The sequence below is a fragment of the Chinchilla lanigera genome, unplaced genomic scaffold (genome assembly GCF_000276665.1).
Source record: "Chinchilla lanigera isolate Chin_1 unplaced genomic scaffold, ChiLan1.0 scaffold00154, whole genome shotgun sequence".
Classification (NCBI taxonomy): Eukaryota; Metazoa; Chordata; class Mammalia; order Rodentia; family Chinchillidae; genus Chinchilla; species Chinchilla lanigera.
The window spans coordinates 151,349-173,863 of NW_004955555.1; the positions used below are offsets into that span (position 1 = coordinate 151,349).

Consider the following 22,515-nt stretch of genomic DNA (forward strand, 5'->3'; position numbering starts at 1 on the left):
GAACACAAAGTCTGGTTTATTTACCTTTTTTTTATTTCCTTCTCCCAAAACAGCAAACTTGGGTAACTCCCTTTTGTAAGGTTTGAATCAGACATGACTCTCCCAGCACCCAACCTGTTCACCAGCAGAGACGTTGTTCTCAGTGGAGACTCAGCTCAGCATCGAGGCTGTCCTTGACAAACAAGGGATGCTATGAAAGAAATAAAAATAAAGAGGGCAAAGAATCTTGCAGGTCACCTGACAACTGGAGACACCCCAAAATTTATACCAGACTCCTCAAGGACTGTACCCACTGAGGTGCAAGACAGCCGGAGAACTTTGACCACTTGTCATTCTATTCAGAGTGACAGGTCCCAAGAATGAGGTATCCATGGATGAAAAGGAAATGAGATGCAAGAAAAACAAGAGAGGCAAAAGTCTGGGATCGGGGGGCTTACAGCCTCTTGGACTGCAGCCCCGATTACCAATCTCAGTCATCTTTTACTGAGCGAGAACCAAGGGCATAGCTAGTACAAATTGGCAATACCAAACATTTTAGTAATTAAAGCATTATCCTTCTCCAATTTTGCCTCTTATGCTGCTGGCAACAGTCCCCTAGTGGGCCTCCTACACCCAGCACCACGCTTACTCAGTTCAGCTGGGGGTTATAAATTGACCACTAGTTATCAATCCACTACAATCACAGTCCTTACTTCCCATTAATTTTTACAATGTATGGCAAGACTAAAAAATAGGGATCCCCTGCAATTCAAATACACTCTTATCTTCAGGTGAAAGGTTTCCGTTCATTTTTGCAACAATAAATGAATCATTGTGTGTCCTTGGTGCTTTCTACTCAAAGAATGTCCTTCTCCACAACCACTGATATTTATTAACATCCTCCTGCCTCATGTTCCTGCCTTCTTTCAATCTCTATAAAAAACGGCCCTTACTCTTTGTTCCCTATAGAAGGCCTTATTGCCCTCTGTCTGCCTGCACCCAGGTATTAAATCTTATACCTGTCGCTTTCACAAAAGCCTGCTGAGTGGTCTCTGCCTCATCATTCCTTACACCTTTCAGATGCAAACACATCTGCCCATTCCAGAAAGGTACCACCCTTTAGGCATTTCCCATGGGAACAGCTCACTAAAGATGGACCATCCTCTCCCACCCTCTAACACTAAAACTAAAACTGAGATTGAGATTAAGACTGAGACCAAAAGTAGGACTAAGACTATAGATTACCAAATTCTACAGATTTCAACCTCCCAGAACACATAAAAGATCCCCAGTTCCTAACTGTTGTGCCTCCTTCCTTTGAGCAGCTGCACTCCACTCTTGAGTGTGTTCTAGATCTACTTCTAATAAATCTTTCTCGTGCCTCTTCTTCTGATGCATCCTGAAAATTCTTTCTCTTCAACAGAGTCAGCAAAACTGCATACTTCTTTTTAAATGGGGGGTTAAGTTCCTTATTTTAGCCTCAGAGACCCTCAGACCCAGCCTATAACATCTTCCTTGGTGAGACAGCCAGGAGATTTTTTTAAAAGGAGGCATCCTTTGGTAAGTCCAGCTGAACAGGTTTATTTATTCACTTATTTTCATTTTGTTTCTTTTTTGTTTTATTTTTCTTCCGGTACCGGGAATCAAACTCACGACCTTGCGCTTGCCAGGCAGGTGCTGTGCAGCTGAGCTAAATCCCCAGCCCCTATTCATTTATTTTCATTCTTTGTCCCCATTTTCTCCCAACACCTTTGCCTCTAAAGCAAAGTTTCCCAGTGGTTTGCTTTTCTTCCTCAGTCTCCCACTCAGGATTTTGTCTATCAGAAAACTCAAACCGTTTAATTTTTTTCTGTTGGTTACCAAAAAGGTAGGGAACTGGAAGGTAGAGGATCTTAGTGCCTCCCACCACGTGAGGTGGGGAGGGGAAGATCTCTGCTCTCCTTGATATGTGAACTGTAGTGAGGTAAAATCTCCAGACTTCTAAAACCCCCTGAGTTCTTCATGTATGTTACAAGTCCCTAGATGTCTTAGTTACTTTCTTTATTGCTGAAAAAAAAAAAAAAACCTGACACCCAAAGTTAAAGGAGGAAAGTTTTACTTAGCTCACAGTTTTAGAGGCTTCGGTCATAGTTGGCTGGCTCCAAGGCAAGGTGGCTTGGCAAAAGGGCAGCAGTTCATGGTGGTAGAAGACAACAAAAGCAACAAGAGAGGAGAAAAGGCAAGCCTCTTTCTGTCCCTTATACTGTACCCAGTCTACTGGGATTAGGGTGGTGCCAATCCAATCAGTGGACTGATCCAGCAATCACCCACCCTTGATTCCAGCACTCTTAATCCTAGCATTGAACCACGAATCAATCACAAAATCAATCACAAATAGATTTAACTGATAAATGAAAAGATAGATTCAGCTACCTCTGAAAAAGCCCCATCTAAAATTACAAGAAGCTTTGCTATGGTAAGCAGAAACACCAAAATGACACCCAGGATTTGGAGGCAGATTTATTTACGCTGATGAGCACTGATCAAAATCAACCCAAAAATATCAGACCCTGATCTCTGGTGGTTTAGGGCATATATGGAATAAGCAAGCAGGAAGTACAGAGGCAGAATGGCTTGTCAATTGGGGATTGGTTCTTACCATATGCATCATAGTGACCAGCTATGCATAAGTGACCAGCCATTTCTAAAAGACAGAAGCAATCGGAATTGTAACAGAAAATGCCCCCCTTCCCTAGCCAGTATACTTCAGTTTCTTAGTTGGGATGGGACCTCTAGACAGAAACCGTTTTGTTTTTGTTTTTTTTCTGGTACCGGGAATCGAACTCACAACCCTGCGCTTGCCAGGCAGGCGCTGTGCTGCTGAGCTAAATCCCCAGCCCTAGACAGAAACTGTAACACTAGCTATAAAGATCTTTGGGGTAGATTTTCAGTAAAGGCCAGCTGCTGTGTAACTTTTCCTGCTTCCCTGACCTGTGTTAGCATAGCCATGCCCCAGTAACAAGGACTCTTATACCAGCCCTGCCAGAAAGCATCCTGGGCAGTTCTGACTCTGGAAAATGGGGTGGGCCACTCATGTGGCCTGACCCCAATTTGGAGCATCCTGAGGCATGACCCTGGTTCCCATCTTTTATTTTTCTCAACTTTATCTCCAGAAATACGCAAGGGAAATCTTGGATACATCCAAAGCACCTCTCTAGAACATGGGCAATTTAATATCAAGCCTCATAATATCACCTTTAGGTTGTCTCATGAGAAATTGGGACCATTTTAAAGGGAAGGGCTTAAAAAAGAAAAGGATGATATTTCTTTGCAACTCAGGGGTCAGTAAAGGTTACAAAATGGAGAGACATGGCTTCTAAATGACCTCTACCTTAAGTTTTAATGTAATATTCTACCTTGATCTATTTTATAAGAGGAAAAGTGGACAAAAATTCCATATGTCCAGGTTTTTATGCCCTATGTCAAGATCCAGAATTACATAGGTCTTGTACAATCTGTTATGCCCATGTGCCATTAAGGCTAACTAAAACAGAGCCCGACTGGGTAAAAGTTGAACCTTGAGTGCTCCACGCAAAACATCCCAGATAGCCACGGGACCAGCAGTAGAACCAGCAGAGGCTTCAGAGGCCCCAGAAAAAGGCTCAGAAGGTAGTTCACCCCTCTCCTCTACTAGATTCTCTCCCAGGACTGCTTCCCCCATCCCACCTCCTTATCAACCTATCCACTCCCTATTAGCAAAGAAATCCAGCCCTGCTGGTGTAACAAGGAGTGGTAAATCTCACCATCCCAATGATTCAAAAGCTAATACCTGCCCACTTTGAGATGTCTCAGATGGGGAACAGGCTGTTATGAGAGTACACGTCCCTTCCTCCATGAGTGATCTGGCCCAGACGAAACAAAAATCAGGACAGCCCTCAGAAGACCCAGATAGATTCATAGGTAAATTTTAGACTTTGGTTATAACTTAGGATCGAACTTAGATCATCATGTACTATTTTCCACTTGCTGCACCCCTGAAAAGAAAGCCCGTAAGGGCGCCACCGCACAGGCTAAGGTCGATGAGGTACATGCTGAAAATAATGACAGGGATGTGGGTTGAGTGGCAGTGCCTGAAAGAGACGCTGATTGACAGTACCAGATTAGAGATGAGGGCCCCCCAAAAAGCAATAAAATGATTACTCATTTAATTGATAAAATGAAAAAGTACATGAATGAGCTGGTCAATTACAAAAAGATTAGAGAAATTACCCAGGACAAAGAAGAAAATCCTGCTTTATTTCTGGGGCACTTAACTGAAACCCTCCCATAAATTCACTAATATTGAGCCCAACGCACAGGCTGGACAAGTTTTATGAAAAACATATTTTCTTAGCCAGGCCACCTCAGATATTCACAAAAAATTTCAGAAACAAGCTATGGGTCTTCAGACCCCTATAAAAGGACACTTGGGATCTTCAATGACAGGAAGGCCCAGGAGGGATGACAACAGACACAAAAAAAGGCCCAATTTATTGCTTTGACATTAAATAACAAAACCTCGCCTCCTCAGAATGACCCAGAGACTCCACCTACAAAGAAGAAAGAAACCAGATCACTGCTACCACTGTGGAGAGCCTGAACACTTGCAAAACAGCTGCAGTAAGCTGGGCCCTTCTTCACCCGCCATGCGCCCCCACTACAAGACAGCAAGAGATTGAAAGCAAGACTGCGCTCTCCTCCAAGCAGGGAGAGTCCACCTGTTCCCGTGTTGGCTGCCTGAGAGGACTGAAGGTGCCCAAGGTCTCTCAAAGCCCCTCTCAACAAAGTGGACATCACCCTAGATGAGCCTTGAGTAATTCTTAACATGGCAGATAAAAATGTAAGTTTTCTTTTAAATACTGGGGCATATACCTCTGCCTTACGCACATCCCCTGGACCCCTTTCTAATAAAACTTATATTTTGACTGATAATGATAGTATACCTAGGGCCAAACTTTACAATGCCCCTATCCTGCAGATTTGGTAAGCTAGTTTTCACTCAAGCTTTCCTAGTTTTCCAAGAATGTCCTACTCCATTATTAAGAAGAGTTTTGTTTTGTTTTTTTTTAAGAAGAGATCTTTTTGCCTCTTTAGGGGCAACTCTTTATCCGGCACCAAAATACTCAGGCGGTGGGGGGTGGGGCACTAGTAAAAGTCCCAAGAAGTTGCTAAAGCTTTGTTAAGAGACATTATCCCAAGGTTCAGACTTCCTAAGTCACTCCAGAGTGATAACAGACTTTCTTTTGTCTCCAAAGTGACACTAGAAGTTTCCTAAGCCTTAGGAATAGCTTATTAGCTTCATGCCTCTGGGTATCCTCAGACCTCAGAAAAGGTTAAAAGGGCCAATTGACATGTTAAAACCACCCTGAGAAAAACTACGCCAAGATAGAGTCTTGGCTAAAGCTGTTAACTATTGCTTTACTAAGGATTAAAATCGCACCTAAAGCCTCTCGCCAGCTAAGCCATTTCTAACTGCTGATCTAGTTACTGACACTAAGATATAAGAAATGATTAAATACATCATCAATTTAAGTCAGATACAAAAGGCTTTACTAAAACATGTCAGTAAAGTCCTTCCAGCACTAAGTTCTGAAACTCATATCCCTAAAATTCAACCTGAGGATCATATGTTACTTAAAGTTTGGAAAAAAGAGTCACCTTTATATCAGCTCCATCCTAAATAAAAGGGCCCCTACCACGTTCATTGTTCGGTTTGGTTTGGTTTGGTTTGGTTTTCATTTTGGTTTTGGTGTTGGATTTTTGAGACAGGGTCTCACTATGCAGTGCAGGCTACACTACACTTTAAAGCCCAGGCTGTCTCAAACTCACAGCAATCCTCCTGCCTCAGCCTCCCAAGTGCTGGGATTACAGGCTTGTGCCACCACACCCACTACCAAGTTCTTTTAAACTTACCCACAGCTGTCAAATTATGGAGACATACTTCTTGGGTTCATCTATCAAAAATTAAACCTCTTGGGGCTGGGGATTTAGCTCAGCGGCACAGTGCCTGCCTGGCAAGCACAAGGTTGTGAGTTCAATTCCTGGTACTGGAAAAAAATAAAAATAAAAATAAAATAAATAAAAATTAAACCTGTTCCTTTTGAGACTCTACAGGATCAAGAAGTCAAAAAGACAGAGACCTGTGATCAGTACTCCTGTGAGTCTTCAAAAGACTTATAAATACTCTTCAAGAGCAATAAGAAGGCTAATTCATGATAAATTAAATAAATTCATTTGGTCTAAATATATTCTCTTACAGCTGCACTATGTCTGTTAAAATTAAAGTCAGATTATTCATTTTTTTCCTAACCCTTATACCATTTTCCAATGGGAAACTAATGTTTTCTTTGAATGGTCCAGCAGTATTCCAAGAGCTTTAGCAATGGCCCACTTCTACTGCATCTGGACTACCATGGTGTGTCTCACCTTTACAGAGAGATGATTAGATAAAAGCAAATTTTTATAGAACAGCTACAAAGCACAACAACAATTTTAAGCCTTACAGCCAGGTCTAACATCTCCATGGCCAATAAATGAGACTCTTCATCAAAAAGGCAATGAGAAAATGTAATGCATTTGTCTTACTTAAAAAGGTAGTATAGACTTCTTTATGATGGCACCTGTGTGTATATGTTTATGTATATGTATATGAGCGTTTATAAATAAATAAAGCTTTTCTTGTTGGATAAGATATTAAAAAAAAAAAAAAGGCAATGAGAAAAATTTTTCCTTAGCCACAATTAATACTCTTTAATAACTGGCTGGCCTCCTGGTTCCTGAGAAGAACCTGGTGAAGAAGGCTTCATTTTTCCTGGCTATGTTACTGGGCATTAGAATTCTTGTCTGTTGCATGATTCATTGTTGTTGTGGGCTAATGTCTCATATGTCCTTGCTCTCTTTATTCAGACTATCAAAAGATAAAATCCAATATTCCTATGACTCCATTAGATCAGTAAAGGTGAGACTTTGGTCCCTGGCTACCCAGGATCAATGCCCTGCCTCAGTTGAAGCAATTACTGAACACTGACCATCCCATGGGTCTTCTCCAAACACTCAAGAATAAGGGACCAAAATCTCAGTGGGAAAGTGAGGTAGGATAGAAAAAATAAAGCTAGGTAAAAAAAGACCAGAAAATCAAAATTTTAAAAATTATATTTCATAGAAAAATTGCAGCTTCACAACAGAAGCCTGGTTTATTTACTTTTCTTTTTTTCCTTCTCCTAAAGGAGCAAACCTGGGCACCTCCCTTTCAGAAATAACCGAGTCTGCTGGTTCCCTCCTACTCACAAATGGTCCTCTTTCACCCATGAAGGGACTGCACCCTTTTGGCATTCCCCATAGAAATCGCTCACAAAAGGCGGGCCAGCCTCTCCCACTCTCTAAGACTAAGCCTATGATTAAAACTGAGACTGAGATTAAACTAAATCTGTACATTATCAAATTCCAAAATTTCCACCTCCCAAAACACACAAAAATCCCCAGTTCCCAACTGAATTGTGCCTCATTTCTTTGAGCACCCTCTCTCTGCTCCTGAAGACTTACTATAATAAGTCTTCATCACATTTCTTTTATTGGCACATCCTAAAAATTCTTTTTTTTCAGCAGCAGTCAGTAAAACTGCATACTTATTTTAAAAGGTGGATTAAGTTCCTTATTGTAGCCATAGGGACCCTCAAACCCAGCCTGTAACAATAGAAAGTTTTCTCTCCTGTACAGTACATAGGTGGACTTCACTGCATGTGTAAAAGTCTTCAGACTAAAATGTTAACTGAACTTACTTCTGGGAAGATGGTGGAGTGGTAAAAAATGGAGAAACAGCCTCTCTGAGATTTGGTGTCCAGACACTTGAATATAGCAACATGAGGAAGTCAAAAAGAGAAGTGGGTCCCTGGGATCAGCAAGGATCTGAAGTGAGAACTGAAGCCCACAGGGAGAGCAAAGAGAAGACTTCAAAGAAGAAGAGGCAGCAAGGAGGTGCTTTCTCCCTGAGCCCTGACTCACTGAGTGAGAATGGCACCCCAAACCTGCAGACTCATGATGACTACTAGTAACCACAGAAGCCTCAGAGAAATGCACCAGTGGATCAGAGCAGCAGATGCAGAATAATGCAGTGGCTGGTGAGTTATTCAGGTTCAGACATCCTCTAGCAGAGGGTAGCTGGCAGGTGGCCATCTTGGAGAGAGGCCAACTGAGCTCAGAACTCAGAGCAACCACTGGCCCCATCTAGTGGTTCCCAGTGTCAAGGTGAGCCTGAATTGAGTTCAAGTCAGCAGGAGATCAAGGAGTAGAATTCAACCTGGCAGGGAGCCAAGTTCAAGCCAGCAGGAAGCATACAGAGTGTTACAGGCTGAATAAATCAGGTTCCAGCTTCACAGGAAGAAACCAGCCTGAACTTCATTGGAACTAAGGTGCTGGCTTATTGGGATTAATCAACACAGATCTGGACTCTGTCTGCCCACTTTGTATACCAGTGACAACAGAGACACACCTTAAATAGACATTTTTTTATGTTCCCTTTTTGTCTTTTTTTTTCCTTTTCTTGTTTTTGTTTTGTTCTCTTGCTTATTTTTCTTTTTATATTAGTGTGAACACGGTTTCTAGTTACTTGTTGTTGTTCTGGTCTATCTTGTTTTTATTTCTTCCCTCTTTCCCTTCTGTCTTTTTCACCAGTTTTCCAAAGTTTGTATAATCTTCCTGTGTCCTTCAGCCTTGATTCTAATCTCTTCCTCTTCTATTTCTCTATTCCCCACCTAACTCTTCTAAATTTTCTCCCTGAGGGTAAAACTGCCATAATGAGAGAATACAATTTTCTGATTTGTTTTAGATTTTGTTATATAACCACAAATCTAGCTCATACAGTTGAAGGTGGCAAATTAATAGTTAACACAGTTTGACATTTTCTATGCTGCTTGATGCTATTGTTATTGCTGATTGTACTACTTTAACCAAGGTGACATAATTGTTCTAATCAGTTGTTCCTCCTTGTATACCAAGACTGAGATTGCCTAAGGGTCACAAATAATACTATAGACCAGTGTCAAAGAACAATGGGCTAGGCCAAATAGGCAGCAACTTCTTATCCCCAGTAAATTGAAGAGGTAGGATCCTGCAACACACTCAAAACCCAAAAGCTCACTATTCCTAGAAGAGTAGTCATTTCCTAAGGGTTTTAAGCAATAAAGCTACTTGCCATAAGGGGCTGGGGATTTAGCTCAGCGGCAAAAGCGCCTGCCTGGCATGTGCAAGGTCATGACTTCGGTTCCCAGTACCGGAGAAAAACCAGATTAAACCTTAAAAAAAAACAAAAAATGAAAGGACACTTAATCAAGATGAAACTCCAGACTTCTGCTCACCAAAAACAGAGAGCTTTGAAGTGGAACAATTTGAAAGCCACCCACCTGGACTCTCTGAAGTGGTACCAGCAGAAGGGATAAAGCAGATGAACAAAGCTCTAGAAAAATATCAAATCAAAAATAATATCTCAGATAACTACAGAGATGATGACCACAATAAAAGACATGGATAATGACTCTAGAGCAGTGAGAGTTAAAAAAAAAAAAAAAGAGCTTAGGAAAACAACAGAAGCCATAAAAGCCTAACATAGAAAAAATGCAATCCATGAAACAGAATCAAACAGATATCCAGGAGATTAAAAATTCCACTGAAAGTATACACAGTAGAATGAACCACTGTGCAGACAGAATATCAGTTATAAAAGACAAGATTGAGATTAGTGCTTATGAAAAGAAAGATTTCTTTAAAATACAAGGAACCATGATTAATCAATCCAGGAGCTGCTAGATGATACAAAAAAGAATAAAAAAAATTGATCAGAGTCAATGAAAAAACAGGAGATTAAAGCAAATGAAGTAAAAAAAAAAAAAAAAACTGTTCACAGAAGTAATGGCAGAAAACTTCCCAAGCATGGAAAAAGACTGACATACAGTAAGTGAGACATATAGAACTCCAATTATACATGATCAAAAAATCTACAGCAAGGCATATGGTAGTCACAATTCAAGAAATTCAACACAAGGAAAAAATAGCAAAAGCTGTTAGAGAAAAGAAGCAAATCACCTATAAAGGAAAGCCCATCAGAATCACAGCAGACTTCTCAACATACACCCTCAAGTCAAGGAGAGCTTGGAGTAAAGTATTTCAAGCCCTAAAAGAAAACAACCTCCAACCCAGATTGATGTACTCTACAAAACTATCTTTTAAAATGAATGGAGAAATAAGATACATCCATGACAAAGAACACCTGAAGAAATTCATGACCATCAGAGCAGCACTCCAAAATATTGTGAAGGACATTCCAGAAAGTGATAACAAGGACTACAATTGCATGAATCCCAACAGAATGAATCCACCAGGCAAGGCAAGCAATTAAATAGATGGGAAAGAAGGGAACAACCAACAGGAAAATAATATGGCAAGGATAAGTCAATACATATCAGTTCCCATCAATATAAATGGTCTCAAGTCACTAATCAAAAGACACAGAGGACAGAATGAATCAAGAAGCAAGACCCAACAACATACTGCATACAAGACTCATTTAATTCAAAAACAAATTCATAAGCCAGGCGTGTGGCACACACCTATAATCCCAGCACTCTGGAGGTGGAAGCAGGAGGATCGCTGCAAGTTCAAGGCCAGTTTAGGTTACATAGTGAGTTCAAGTCCATTTGAACTACATAGTGAGACCCCATCTCAAAGAACAAACAAAAACAAATTCATAGACTGGAACTCAACTGACAGAAAACAATACTCCATGCAACTAGAACCAGGAAAAAAAGGAAGGGGAGCTATTCTATTTGCACACAAAGTGTATTTCAAGCCAAGAATGATTAAGAGAGACAAACAAGATCACTATATCCTTGTAAAGGGAACAATCCAAGAGGAAGATATAACAGTCATAAATATATATGCAACAAATATCAGTGCACACAATTATATAAATCAAATATTAACAGACATAAAAAATCAAATAAGCACAAATACAATTGTAATGGGGGACCTCAACACCACACTGTCACAAATAGACAATCAACTGGACCAAAAAATAACAACAAAATATTAGAACAGAACTAAACTTTTGAACAAATGGACTTAGTAGATGTCTACAGAGTGTTCCACCCCACAGCATCAGAGTACACATTCTTCTCAACTGTACATGGAAGGTTCTCCAATATTAGCTCATAGAATATGTTTAAGTAAATGCAAAGAAATTTAAATTATCCCATGCATATTATCAGACCATAATGCAATGAAATTGGAAATCAATGGTAAAAGAAACCACAAGAACTTCATAAATATATGGAAATTAAATAACACCCTCCTGAACAAACAGTGGGTCAGAGATGAAATTAAACAGTTTCTACAACTAAATGATAATGCCAGTACAACACACTGGAACTTATGGGACACAATGAAAGCAGTCCTAGGAGGGAAATTTATATTGGTAAATTCCCATATCAGAAAAACACAGCGAGGTCAAATAAACAATCTAATTTTGAACCTCAAGCATCTAGAAAAAGAAGAGCAAGTCAAGCTCAAAGCTCATACAAGGGAGAAAATTATAAAGATCAGAAAAGAAACTAATGCAATGGAGACTAAGAAAACAATACAAAGAATCAAAAAAATTGAAGAGTTAATTCTTTGAAAGGTTAAATAAAATTGACAAACCCTTAGCCAACTTATCCAAAAAAAGGGGAAAAAAGACTCAAATCTATGTAATTAGGAAAGAAACGGGTGAAATCACACCAGATCCTGCAGAAATCCGGAAGAGCATCAATTCCTACTTTGAGAACCTGTATTCTAATAAAATAGAAAATGCAGAAGAAATGGACAGATTCCTAGGTACATGTGAATTACCAAAGCTGATTCAAGAAGATATAAAAATTCTAAATGTACTAATATCAATCAATGAAATTGAAGATGTAATTAAAAACCTACCAACAAAGAAAGGCTCAGGTCCTGACAAACTCATTGCTGAATTCTACAACTTTAGACAACATCTAATGTCACTACTCCTCAAATTCTTTAATTACATGAGAAGGGAAGCAACGCTCCTAAATTCATTCCCTAACGCAACCATTATCCTATTACCAAAATCAGAGAACAAGCCAACCAAAAAAGAGAACTACAACCCAATCTCCCTAATGAACATAGACACCAAAATCCTCAATAAGATATTGGCAAACAAAGCCAGATATGGTGGCTCATGCCTGTGATCCCAGCACTTGGGAGGTTGAGGCAAGACTGCCATGAGTTCAAGGCCAGCCTGAACTACATAGCAAGACCCTGTCTCAAAAAAACCAACCAACAGAAAAGATACTGGCAAACAAAATGCAGCAAATCATCAAAAAGATTAAACCTCATGCTCAAGTAGGATTCATCTCAGGGATACAGGGATGGTTCAACATATGCAAATCAATATATGGAATATACCACATTAATAGAGCCAAAGACAAAAGCCAAAATGATCATCTCGATGCAGAAAAAGTGTTTGACAAAGTCCAACATGCATTCATGATTAAAAATCCTACAGAAAACTGGAATAAATTGTTTTTATCTCAATCTGATAAAAGCCATCTATGACAAACCAACTGCCAACATCATACTAAATAGACAAAAACTGAAAGAGTTCACTCTAAAATCAGGCACAAGACAAGGATGTCCACTCACACCACTCTTATTCAAGATAGCACTGGAAACATTAGCCTGAGCAATGAGACAAGAGAAAGAAATAAAAGGAATAAGGACAGGAAAGGAAGAAGTTAAATTATCATTATTTGCAGATGACATGACACCCTATAGAAGACCCCAAAAACTCCACCAAAAGACTTCTAGTTTTAATAATCAAATTCAGTCAAATAGCTAGATACAAAGTCAACACTCAAAAATCAACAGCCTTCCTGTACACAAATAACAAACTCACTGAGAGAAAAATTAGGAAAGCAACACTTTTCACAACAGCACCCAAAAAAATGAAATACCTATGAATAAATCTAATGAAGGAAGTAAATGACCTGTCTTAGATACTTTTGTTGCTAAGACAAAACGCCCAACACCCAAAGTTAAAGGAAGAAAAAGTTCATTTAACTCACAGTTTGCAGAGGTTTCAGTCCATAGTTGACTGACTCCAAGGCAGGGTGGCACATGACAGAGGGGCAACCATTCATGGCCGCAGAAGACAGCAAAATCAATAACTGAAACATAGGGACTGGGGATTTAGCTCAGTGGCAAAGTGCCTGCCTGGCAAGCGCAAGGTCGCGAGTTCGTATTCCTGGTACCAGAAGAAAAACAAAAAACAAAAAAACAACAATAACTGAAACATAACAACATCTTTGTGCCCCTTTTATACTCTATCCAGGCTACTGGGATTAGAGCAGTTCAAAACCAATCAGTGAACTGATCCAACAATCACTCACCCCTAATCCTAGCAACCCAAATCGTAGCATTCAAACACCAATCAATCACACCCTCTAGACTCAACTAACTCTGAAAAAGGGCCATCTAAAAGTGCATGAGGCCTTGGAGGTACGTCTAGACCCAAACTATAACAAGATCTCTACACTGAAAATTATAGTACTCTGAAAAAGGAAATCTAAGAAGATATCAGAAAATGGAAAGATAGCCCTTGTTCTTGGGTAGGAGGAACCAATACAGTGAAAATAATCATACTCCCAAAATTGTTATATAGATTTAATGTAATCCCAATCAAAATACCATTAGCATACCTCATAGAATGAGAGAAAACAATCTAAAATTCACTTTGAACCAGAAGAAACCTAGAATGGCAAAAGCAATTCTGTGCAACAAAGGCAAGGCAAGGGTCATCACAAACCCTGACTTGAAATTATACTGTGATGAAAACAGTATGGTACTGGGGGAAAAAAAGCAGACCTGAGGATCAGAGAAAAAACTAGAAGATGCAGAAACAACTCCAGACATACTAAGTCACGTTATCTGGAAAAAGGAGTCAAACACCTTCACTGGAAGAAAGATAGCCCCTTTAATAAGTGGTGCTGGAAAAATTTGCTTTCCTCTTGTCTAGTATTAAAACTAGAACCATATCTTTCATTATGCACTAAACTAAAATCAAAATGGATCAAAGATCTAAATATTAAAACAGAAACACCAAATCCACTGGAAGATAGAATAGGTAGAACTCTTGAAGACATTAGTGTAGGCAAAGACTTTATGAACAAACCCCAATCACACAAGAATTATCACAAAGAATCAACAACTGGGATTTCATCTCATTAAAAAGCTTTTGCACAGCAAGAGAAACCACCAACAGAGTGAAAAGACAATCTAACGTGTGGATAAAAATTTTTGCCAGCTGTTCCTTAGACAAAGGACTAATACCTAGAATATATAAATAACTAAAAAAATTCAAAACTCTCCAAATTTAAAAACCAACCTAAAAATGGGCATCTGAAATGAATAGACATTTCTCACATGCAAAAGTTCAAATACCAAACAAATATGTGAAAAAAATGTTCAACATCACTGGTCATTCAAGAGATGCAAGTTAAAAGAACACTGAGATTCTATCTCACTCCAGAAAGAATGGCTGTCATCAAGAAGTAAACCAATAACAAATACTGGTGGAGCAGCAAGAAAAAAGGAACGCTTCTCCCCTGTTGGAGGGACTGTAGACTGGTGCAAGCACTGTGGAAATCAGTGTGGAGATTCCTCTAAAACCTAGGACTTGAAGGTTCCATTTGACCTAGCTATTCCCCATCTTGGTATCTTCCTGAAAGAATTAAAAGCATTGTACTACAGTGACATATGCATACCACCCACGTTTATAGTGGCACAGTTTGTAACAGCTGAATCTTGGAAATATCCCAAATGCCCATCAAATGATGAATGGATAAAGAAGATGTGGTTTTTTTACACAATGGAGTACTACTGTGGCATAAAGAAGGATAAGTTTGACATTTCTAGCTAAATGGATATACCTTGAGACCATACTCAAATGAAATAAATCGGACACACATGTATAAATACCACATTGTTTCTCTGGTGTGAGAAACCAAAAGTGTGAATAAGACCATTACTGGGTAATGGGAAGAAAATGTTCACACGAGAAAGGGAACAAGGGAAGGAGTCCATGGGAAAGGAAAAAAGGGATGAGGGAAAAAAAGAGAGTAGAAGGAAAACATGGAAACCAAGCTTTTGTAAATAAAGAGAGGAAGAAGGGTTGAAGAGAGGGGAGGGAAATGGGAGAAAAAGAAGCAGCAAGCTATATCGTGTACAAGTACAAATTCCCTATGATGAACATTATCATTATGTGTATCTAAAATGTACCAATAAGAAAAAAGTTTTTAAGAATCTTACAGAAAATACAAACCAAAGTAAGCGACTGCCCTGCTGGGAAACCTCCAAAGGGTTTCCTTTGCACTAGAAATAAAATGTAGACTCTTGTAATAAAACAGTCCCTGGGGACCTCCCTCATCTTACCTTCTGCATACAATCTTTGAGGCAACAAATACGTATATTAACTACCTGCTGCGTGTCAGACACTGTGCCAGATGCCAGGGTTACAGCAGTGATCCAAACCAAGCAATAATCGTTGCCTTGTGCAGATCTGACAAGCTGCCTTCTTCCGCAACAAGCCCGTTCCCCCAGAGGGCCTTAGTACTTCCTAAAATTATCTAATTTCAAGTTCATTTACATGTGGCTCTGAGGTCAAGGAGGACTGGTTTCTTCTCTGCATTGTGCATAGCTGCATCCTTAGCTCTAGAACAGACTTGTTATTAAGTTAGACCTCAATAACAATTAGTTGTAGAAATATTGGCTAACATTTAGTAATTTTTACAGAGGCAGCTCATCCTGTTTTAAACTGTGTGCAGGTGACAGCAGGTGTGTCTGTGTATGGTACTGGGGACTGATCCCAAACCCTTTGCGCTGAGCTAAATGCCCAGCCCCTTTTGATGTTTTATTTAGAAACGGGTTCTCTAACTCTTAAACTGCCTAAACTGGACTGGAACTTACAGTCCTCCAGCTGCTGCCTTCCGGAGCGCTGGGCTGACAGGTGTGCACCACCACGCCCAGCTATGTGTACCTGTCTAATCCTGGAAACTAGCGCTATTGCACAAAAGTGCTCAGCGGGCTCAGGAAAGGTAAGCTGTGAACTCAAGTAGTCTGGCTTCACCCCTCCTGTTCCTGACCAATGTGCAAGCTCTAAGTGACTGAGTGAAAGGCTTGCGTCCAAACCCTAGTTCTGCCACCTCGCCTTTGACGTAGGGAGGGCCAACCGATTTACCTCTGGACCTCAGATTCCTTGTTCTTAAAGGCCAAGTTCCTCCTTCTCGGTCGCGGAGATAAGCTGCGGGAGGGGACTGGCTCCGGCTCCGCACATGCACACACGCACGCACGCACACCCCGATAACAGCGAGGAGGGAGGTGGAAGCGAGGGGGCTGCGCGGGGTCACAGCCCGGCCGAGGTGTGGCGGCTGCCGGCAGCCCGAGCCTCCGGCTCCCAGGTTGCTCCTGTTTGCTTACGCCCTACCTGGGGCCCCAGGCGCTGTCTCCGCCCCCCACTCACCCCACCCCTGAGCCCGGGAAAGCCTGGGTGCCCTGCGGAGCGACCGGTGCGGTGCGCGTGTCCCCGACCCCAGACGGCGGCCGTGGGGGAGCCGCCAGCCTGTAGGCGAGGGGATCGGGCTGCCCCGCCCTCCGCCGGATTTCTCCGCGGAGGGACCCGCCCGGCGCCCGCCCTTAACCCGCCCGCCCCCAGCAGCGTGAGCCCGAGCAGAAGGCACCGATCTGCGGAGATGGAGGCGGCCGGCACCTGGGCGCTGCTGCTCGTCCTGCTGCTACTCCTGCTGAGCCTGCTGCTGCCCGCGAGCCGGGCCGGAGGCCACCTGCCCCCGGGGCCCGCGGTGCTGCCGCTGCTGGGGAACCTCCTGCAGCTGCGACCCGGGGCGCTGTACTCCGGGCTGCTGCGGGTGAGGGACCGCGGGACGTCCGGGCGAGCGGCGTGGGTGCCTTGGAGAGGAGCCCGAACGGCAGGGGAGAGGGGTCACAGAGCCCGTCGGGGACCCTAGGAAGGAGGCGGGCAGGGGCTCCGGGGCAGAAGGAGCGAAGTGCCCAGGGCTGGGGTCAGGAGCAGATTGTCCAGGCTGAGAAGGCGAGAGACGCGCTGGAGAAAGGATCCCGGGCTAGGGGACCAGGGCTCGGGAGTGGCAGAGCCGGCACCGTCCTGGGGAGGTGGTGAGAGCAGGAAGCAGGGTCCGGAGGGTCAGGGGGTCCCATGGGGGTGGGGGGGAGCCCTCGGTGCTGGGAAAGTAGTGGACGGGGACCAAAGCTGAGAAACAGGGGCCCTCAAGGCCATGAGTCGCTGGTGTTTAGTGGGCTTGACCCAGGGAGAGGGGACAAAGAAGAAAGGCCTAGCGGTGCTGGGGGCGGTGGAGGCTGAGAAGAGGCTGGAGGCTTGAGGGTTCTGGGAGGCGCAAGTCCAGCTGGCGGAGGCTGGAAGAATGGCTGTGGGAGGGTGGGTGTAGCATAGCTGGAAGGGAGCTGGTCATTCCTGGAAAGGGAGGCCTGCCAACATGCGTGCATGGGGGTGGAAAGAGGATCCCCATTTTAAAAGATTCTGAGAAACTTTAAGGGCATAGGAAGGGGTAGGCGTCTTGGGGAGAGAGGGCACAGATGCTCAGCAGTATCCGCTCTAGAATCTGAGAGTTTTAGCAGGGACTGGGGAGGGGGCCGGACTTGGGAGGAAGAGGGATGAATCATGAGAGACCAAAGTTGGCCCTGGATTGTTCTGGGGCAAGAAGATAAGGCCTGGGCAGAAGAACAGGGATGGGGACTGGAGGATGCGTTTGGGGAGGGGGCCTGGGAGCCGGGTGCAAAAAGAACCGAGCCTCCAAACGATCTATTCCGCAGCCAGGTATGGTGGCTCATGTGTGCCATCCCAGTACTCTGCCGGTCTGAGGATGGAGGATGTCAAGTTCAAGAGCAGCCAGGGGGTCTATTTCTGTTTGAGGGGAAGATGGTAGAGGAGAAAGAAGCCAGACCAGATGACTCATCAGGGGCCAGGGGCAGCCCCCAGCCCCACAGCAGCCGCCCGCCCCTTGCTCCCTCCCTGCCCACAGCTGAGTAAGAAGTACGGGCCGGTGTTCACCGTGCACCTGGGCCCCTGGCGGCGCGTGGTCGTCCTGGTTGGGCACAAGGCTGTGCAGGAGGCCTTGGGAGATCAGGCTGAGGACTTCAGTGGGCGAGGAACCTTGGCTACGCTGGACCAGACTTTTAACGGTCATGGTAAGTCCCGGGAGGAGGTGGGAACTGCTGGGTCCTGCAGGCACTCGCAGGTATGTGACTTTCGCACTTAATCACGCAGCTTCCTTGTCTAGAAAATGGGCTAAGACTTAGGCCTATCACATAGGGTTGTACTAACGATGGAATGAGGGTGGGGCCCGTGCACGTACTAGTTGCCAGGCTTTATCAGTGGTGACAATCACCGATGCAGGTGAAGCAAGGCTTGGGGAACCAATAAGCAAGCACCTCAAGAATGTACACATCCTTCTCTGGGACACAGAAAGCAGCAGCCCGTGGCTTCCTCTGCCAGCAGCACAGCAGTGACGAAGGCAGCCCTGTCGTGCTCCTCTGGGGCCTGCAGGCTAGTGGGAAGCTAGATCTGCACCAGACAGTGACAGTGCAGAGAGGTCCACCAGGACAGGAAGGCACAGACCAGCATGGGGGAGTCCCTGGAACTGCAGAGACACTCCTGCCCCAGCATGTTTGGAGCGGAACGTCTAGAAAGCCTGCCTGGAAGAGACAGTGTCTGAGCGGAGACTCAGGGTGTCTGGGAAGGGCATTCCCAGCAGCAAGAGCAGTGCATACAAAAGCAGAAGGGGGTGGGAGAAGACGTGTTCATCCACTCAGCTGACAATCTCTTTTTCTTTTTTTTTTAAATAAAAGAAGGAAAACATTAACAAACAGACAACTATTTACAAAACAGCAAAAGAACAAACAATACAAAGTTACAGACAAAGTGGTAGGAAACTAACAATGCTTGTTGTAGTACATATTGATATCTTCAAAGTGGTTTCTCAGGAAAACAAATAGAGACATGCAACATTGATCAATCAAGGAATCATTAACTGTTTCTTTCAGCAAAGAAATAGAAGACAGTAGTTCAGTTGTGGTAACTATCCTGTATATACAGCTGACAATCTCATTATGCCTGGTCCTCTGCTGGGTCCTGGGACACGGGTGAGCAGTCAGATACAGTGTCTTCTCACTGTGGGACAGGGGCCTTGTAGTAACACAGCAGAGGGAGGGAACAGAATTCTACAATGACAGCGGACACAGGGACCTATACTGGTGGTAGAGGGGGTTCAGGGAGGGCTTCTCAGAGGAGGGGCCGTTTGAGCTGAAACTTGAAGGGTGTGTGGAGTCAGTTCATCAAGGACAGGTTCATGAGTAATGCAGGCACGAGGACAGCAGGGACACAGGCCTGGGGGAAGGGTCATGACACCTTAGAGGAAGTAAGAGGAAGCCGCTGCAGTTGTAGCAGATGAGTAATAAAACCAATAAGTCAGCAGGCCCCTGGTTTGGTCTTTGGTTTTCCTGGGAACCTGTTTGTTTGTTGGGGGGGCTTGTACCGGAGATTGAACCCAGGGCCTTTGCACTGAACTATATCACCAAAACCTTCATTATTTTAAAATTTGATACAGGGCCCCTCTGAGTCACTAAGTTGCAGTCACTTTCGATCCTCCTATCTCAGCCTCCTAGGCTCTGGGGTTAGAGGTGTGGGCTGCCACACCAAGCTGGAGCTGTGGATTTTAAGCAGGCTATAGGCAGAGTTGGAAAGATCCTCTAGGTGCTATACAGGGGACAAAACTGAATGCTGAGACCCCAGGAAGGGGACCAGCTGGGCCTGTGCAGGTGCCAGGGCATGGATGGGGTAGTGGGACAGAACCCGGGACCAGGAGATGGATGGTGGACTGAGATGGGAAGAGGTGAGGCACTGAGGCCAGTTTGGGCCAAAGGGGGCCGGGGACACCAGCAGGAAATGTCCAGGGGCCACTGCGGGCTGTCACTCAAGAGGCAGGAACACTGAGAGCTCAGAGAAGGGGAAGATCTGTCCAGAGCAAGTGTCTTGAATAAAGAAGGAAAACAGTGCCGTGTCAGCCTCTTCCCTCTGTTCGTATTTCCAACTGTGAGGCAGCGGTGCTCCATAAATGCTGAGGTAGGCGGATGGGAGGGAAAGAAAAGAGGGATTAAGGGGCAGACGGGTGGAGAAAGGAGTGACTCTTCGCCCATCCTGGTTAATCACAGCAGGAGCCATGAAGTCTCTCCTGCCCAGGAGAATGCCCCCCTCTAATCCAAAGACAAAGGATGGAGGAACCGGTTCAATTATGTCTTTACTGAGCATCTAGTGAGTCCTCTTCCCTGGGCCAGGCAGGTATGGACTCAGGACACCTCATTAGGAGGGAGGAACCAGTCTCTCCTTGAGTCCAGCTTTCTGCGCAGGGGTTTTCTTTGCCAACGGGGAGCGGTGGAGGCAGCTGAGGAAGTTCACCGTGCTGGCTCTGCGGGACCTGGGCATGGGGAAGCGAGAAGGCGAGGAGCTGATCCAGGCGGAAGTCCAGCGACTGGTGGAGGCGTTCCAGGGGACGAAAGGTCAGCAGGGCGGGGCCGGCCGCTGTGCCTGGGGGAGGGGTCCAGCCCAGCGCATGGAACGTTCGGGAGGGGAAGCCTGGGGCCCTAGGCGTGGGCTGGGGGCTTTGCTCACCTCCACCCTCTGTCCCTGTCTCTGTCTCTGTCATGTTCCTGCCATCCTCCAGCATCCAGGTCTCTCAGCCTGTTTTGTTTTGTTTTGTTTTGTGGTAGTAGAGATTGAGTCAGGGCCTTTGCCCTGAGACACATCCCCAGAATTCTTCTATATCTTATTTCTATATCTTATTTCTTCTATATCTTATTTCAGGGTTTCTATAAGTCACTGATTTGCCCAAGTTGGGCTTGAAAATTGTGGTTCTCCTGCCTCTGCCTCCCAGAGAGTACTGGGGTTACAGCTGTGCACCACCACGCTCATTTCTTGGTTGTTTTTTTTCTTTTTCTTTTTAGTGGGTGGGTGCACTGGGAATCCAACCCAGGACCTCACACTTGCCAGGCAGGCGCTGCACCACTGAGCTGAACCCCCAGCCCCATGCCTGTTTCTGCTTTTCTTCTTTCCCTCCTTTTTTCTGTCTGACCTCGTCTGTTCATCTTCCTTCCCTGCCTGCCTGCTTCTGACTCTGTCTTTATCGCTGCCTATCTGTCCCTGTCTGTATCACTGTTGATCTGTCCATGTGTCTCCTCCTTTCAGCTCACTGTCCATCCATCCGTCTTGTCAGTGGGTCTGTGCACACCTGTCTCTCTCTGGTTGAGTCCAGTGTCCACTCTGTCCCTGCGTCTGCTCCACGCCAGCTTCCCTCTGCATGCCCACAGCCTTCTCCCTCGTTCCTTCCCCGCAGGACGTCCGTTTGATCCCTCCCTGCTGCTGTCCCAGGCCACCTCCAACATCATCTGTTTGCTCCTCTTTGACCTCCGCTTCTCCTACGAGGATGAGGAGTTCCAGGCTGTGATCCGGGCAGCTGGTGGTACCTTGCTGGGGATCAGCTCCCCGTGGGGCCAGGTAGATGGGTGGGGCCCCTCTCTGGCCACCTTCCTCAAAAGCTCCTGCCAAGCCCCTTGAAAACCAACAGTGTTTCCCCGTGCAGACCTACGAGATGTTCTCCTGGCTCCTGAAGCCGCTGCCCGGCCCCCACACACAGCTCCTCCGCCACTTGGGCACCCTGGCCACCTTCACCACCCGGCAGGTGCAGCAGCACCGGGGCAACCTGGAAACCTCAAGACCTGCACGTGACCTTGTGGATGCCTTCCTGCTGAAGATGGCACAGGTAGGGAAGGCTGGGGGAGGCTACGCGGGTCCCTCTTGGGTGGGGCTGGTGGCCTGACTGGTGGTCCCTCTTGGGTGGGGCTGGTGGCCCTGGGGCCAAGTGTATCTGGACATCTTGACCAGGTCTCTTTCTCCGTCTGCATGTGTGTGCACGTGTCTTCTGTGTGTCCTGCCTTTCCTCTCTAGGTCTCTTTCCATGGGATACTCTTACTGCCTCTCCCAGGCACACTCAGAAAGCCCTGAAGGGCTGGCATCTCACTCCCTGGCTCTTCTTTCCTCCCTCCCTCCTCACCCCTGTAATCAGGCCCCGGGCCCAGGGTCCTGCCGCCAGCGAGTCTCATGGTCACTTACCTCACCTACCGCTTGTCTCCCCATCCACCCTAGATGTGAATTACAATTAGGTAATTTGAAAAGCCTTGCAATTTAAAATTATGGTAATAAAGTCTACTTTATGAATTATATAAGAATAATTTCTTATTATAAGAGAAAAGGGAAAATTTTTTCTTAACCCTGTGGCCCCCATTTCTTTCTTTCTCTCTCTCTCTCTCTTTTCCTCTCTCTCTTTCTTTCTCTCTGTTGGTAGTAGGGATTGAACCCAGGACCTTTGCAAC

At 44.6% G+C, this 22,515-nt stretch overlaps 1 protein-coding gene and 1 long non-coding RNA gene across 2 annotated transcripts in view; one reads left to right on the forward strand and one right to left on the reverse strand.

Annotated features, from left to right (window-relative positions):
* On the reverse strand, window positions 1–16,369 carry LOC106147405. The gene is made up of 3 exons (XR_001232301.1): window positions 16,280–16,369; window positions 5,911–6,044; window positions 1–190 (listed from the first exon to the last, which is right to left on the reverse strand). It is a non-coding gene; the product is annotated as an uncharacterized LOC106147405 (long non-coding RNA).
* The window catches only part of LOC102010839 (cytochrome P450 2S1), a 15,939-nt gene continuing 9,709 nt past the window's right edge, over window positions 16,286–22,515 (forward strand). Inside the window, exons 1-5 of the mRNA XM_005412321.1 lie at window positions 16,286–16,964; window positions 18,114–18,279; window positions 20,497–20,646; window positions 21,480–21,640; window positions 21,726–21,905. Coding sequence (XP_005412378.1) covers window positions 16,374–16,964; window positions 18,114–18,279; window positions 20,497–20,646; window positions 21,480–21,640; window positions 21,726–21,905 — 1,248 coding nt within the window. The 5' untranslated portion in view covers window positions 16,286–16,373. The remainder of the gene's footprint in view (window positions 16,965–18,113; window positions 18,280–20,496; window positions 20,647–21,479; window positions 21,641–21,725; window positions 21,906–22,515) is intronic.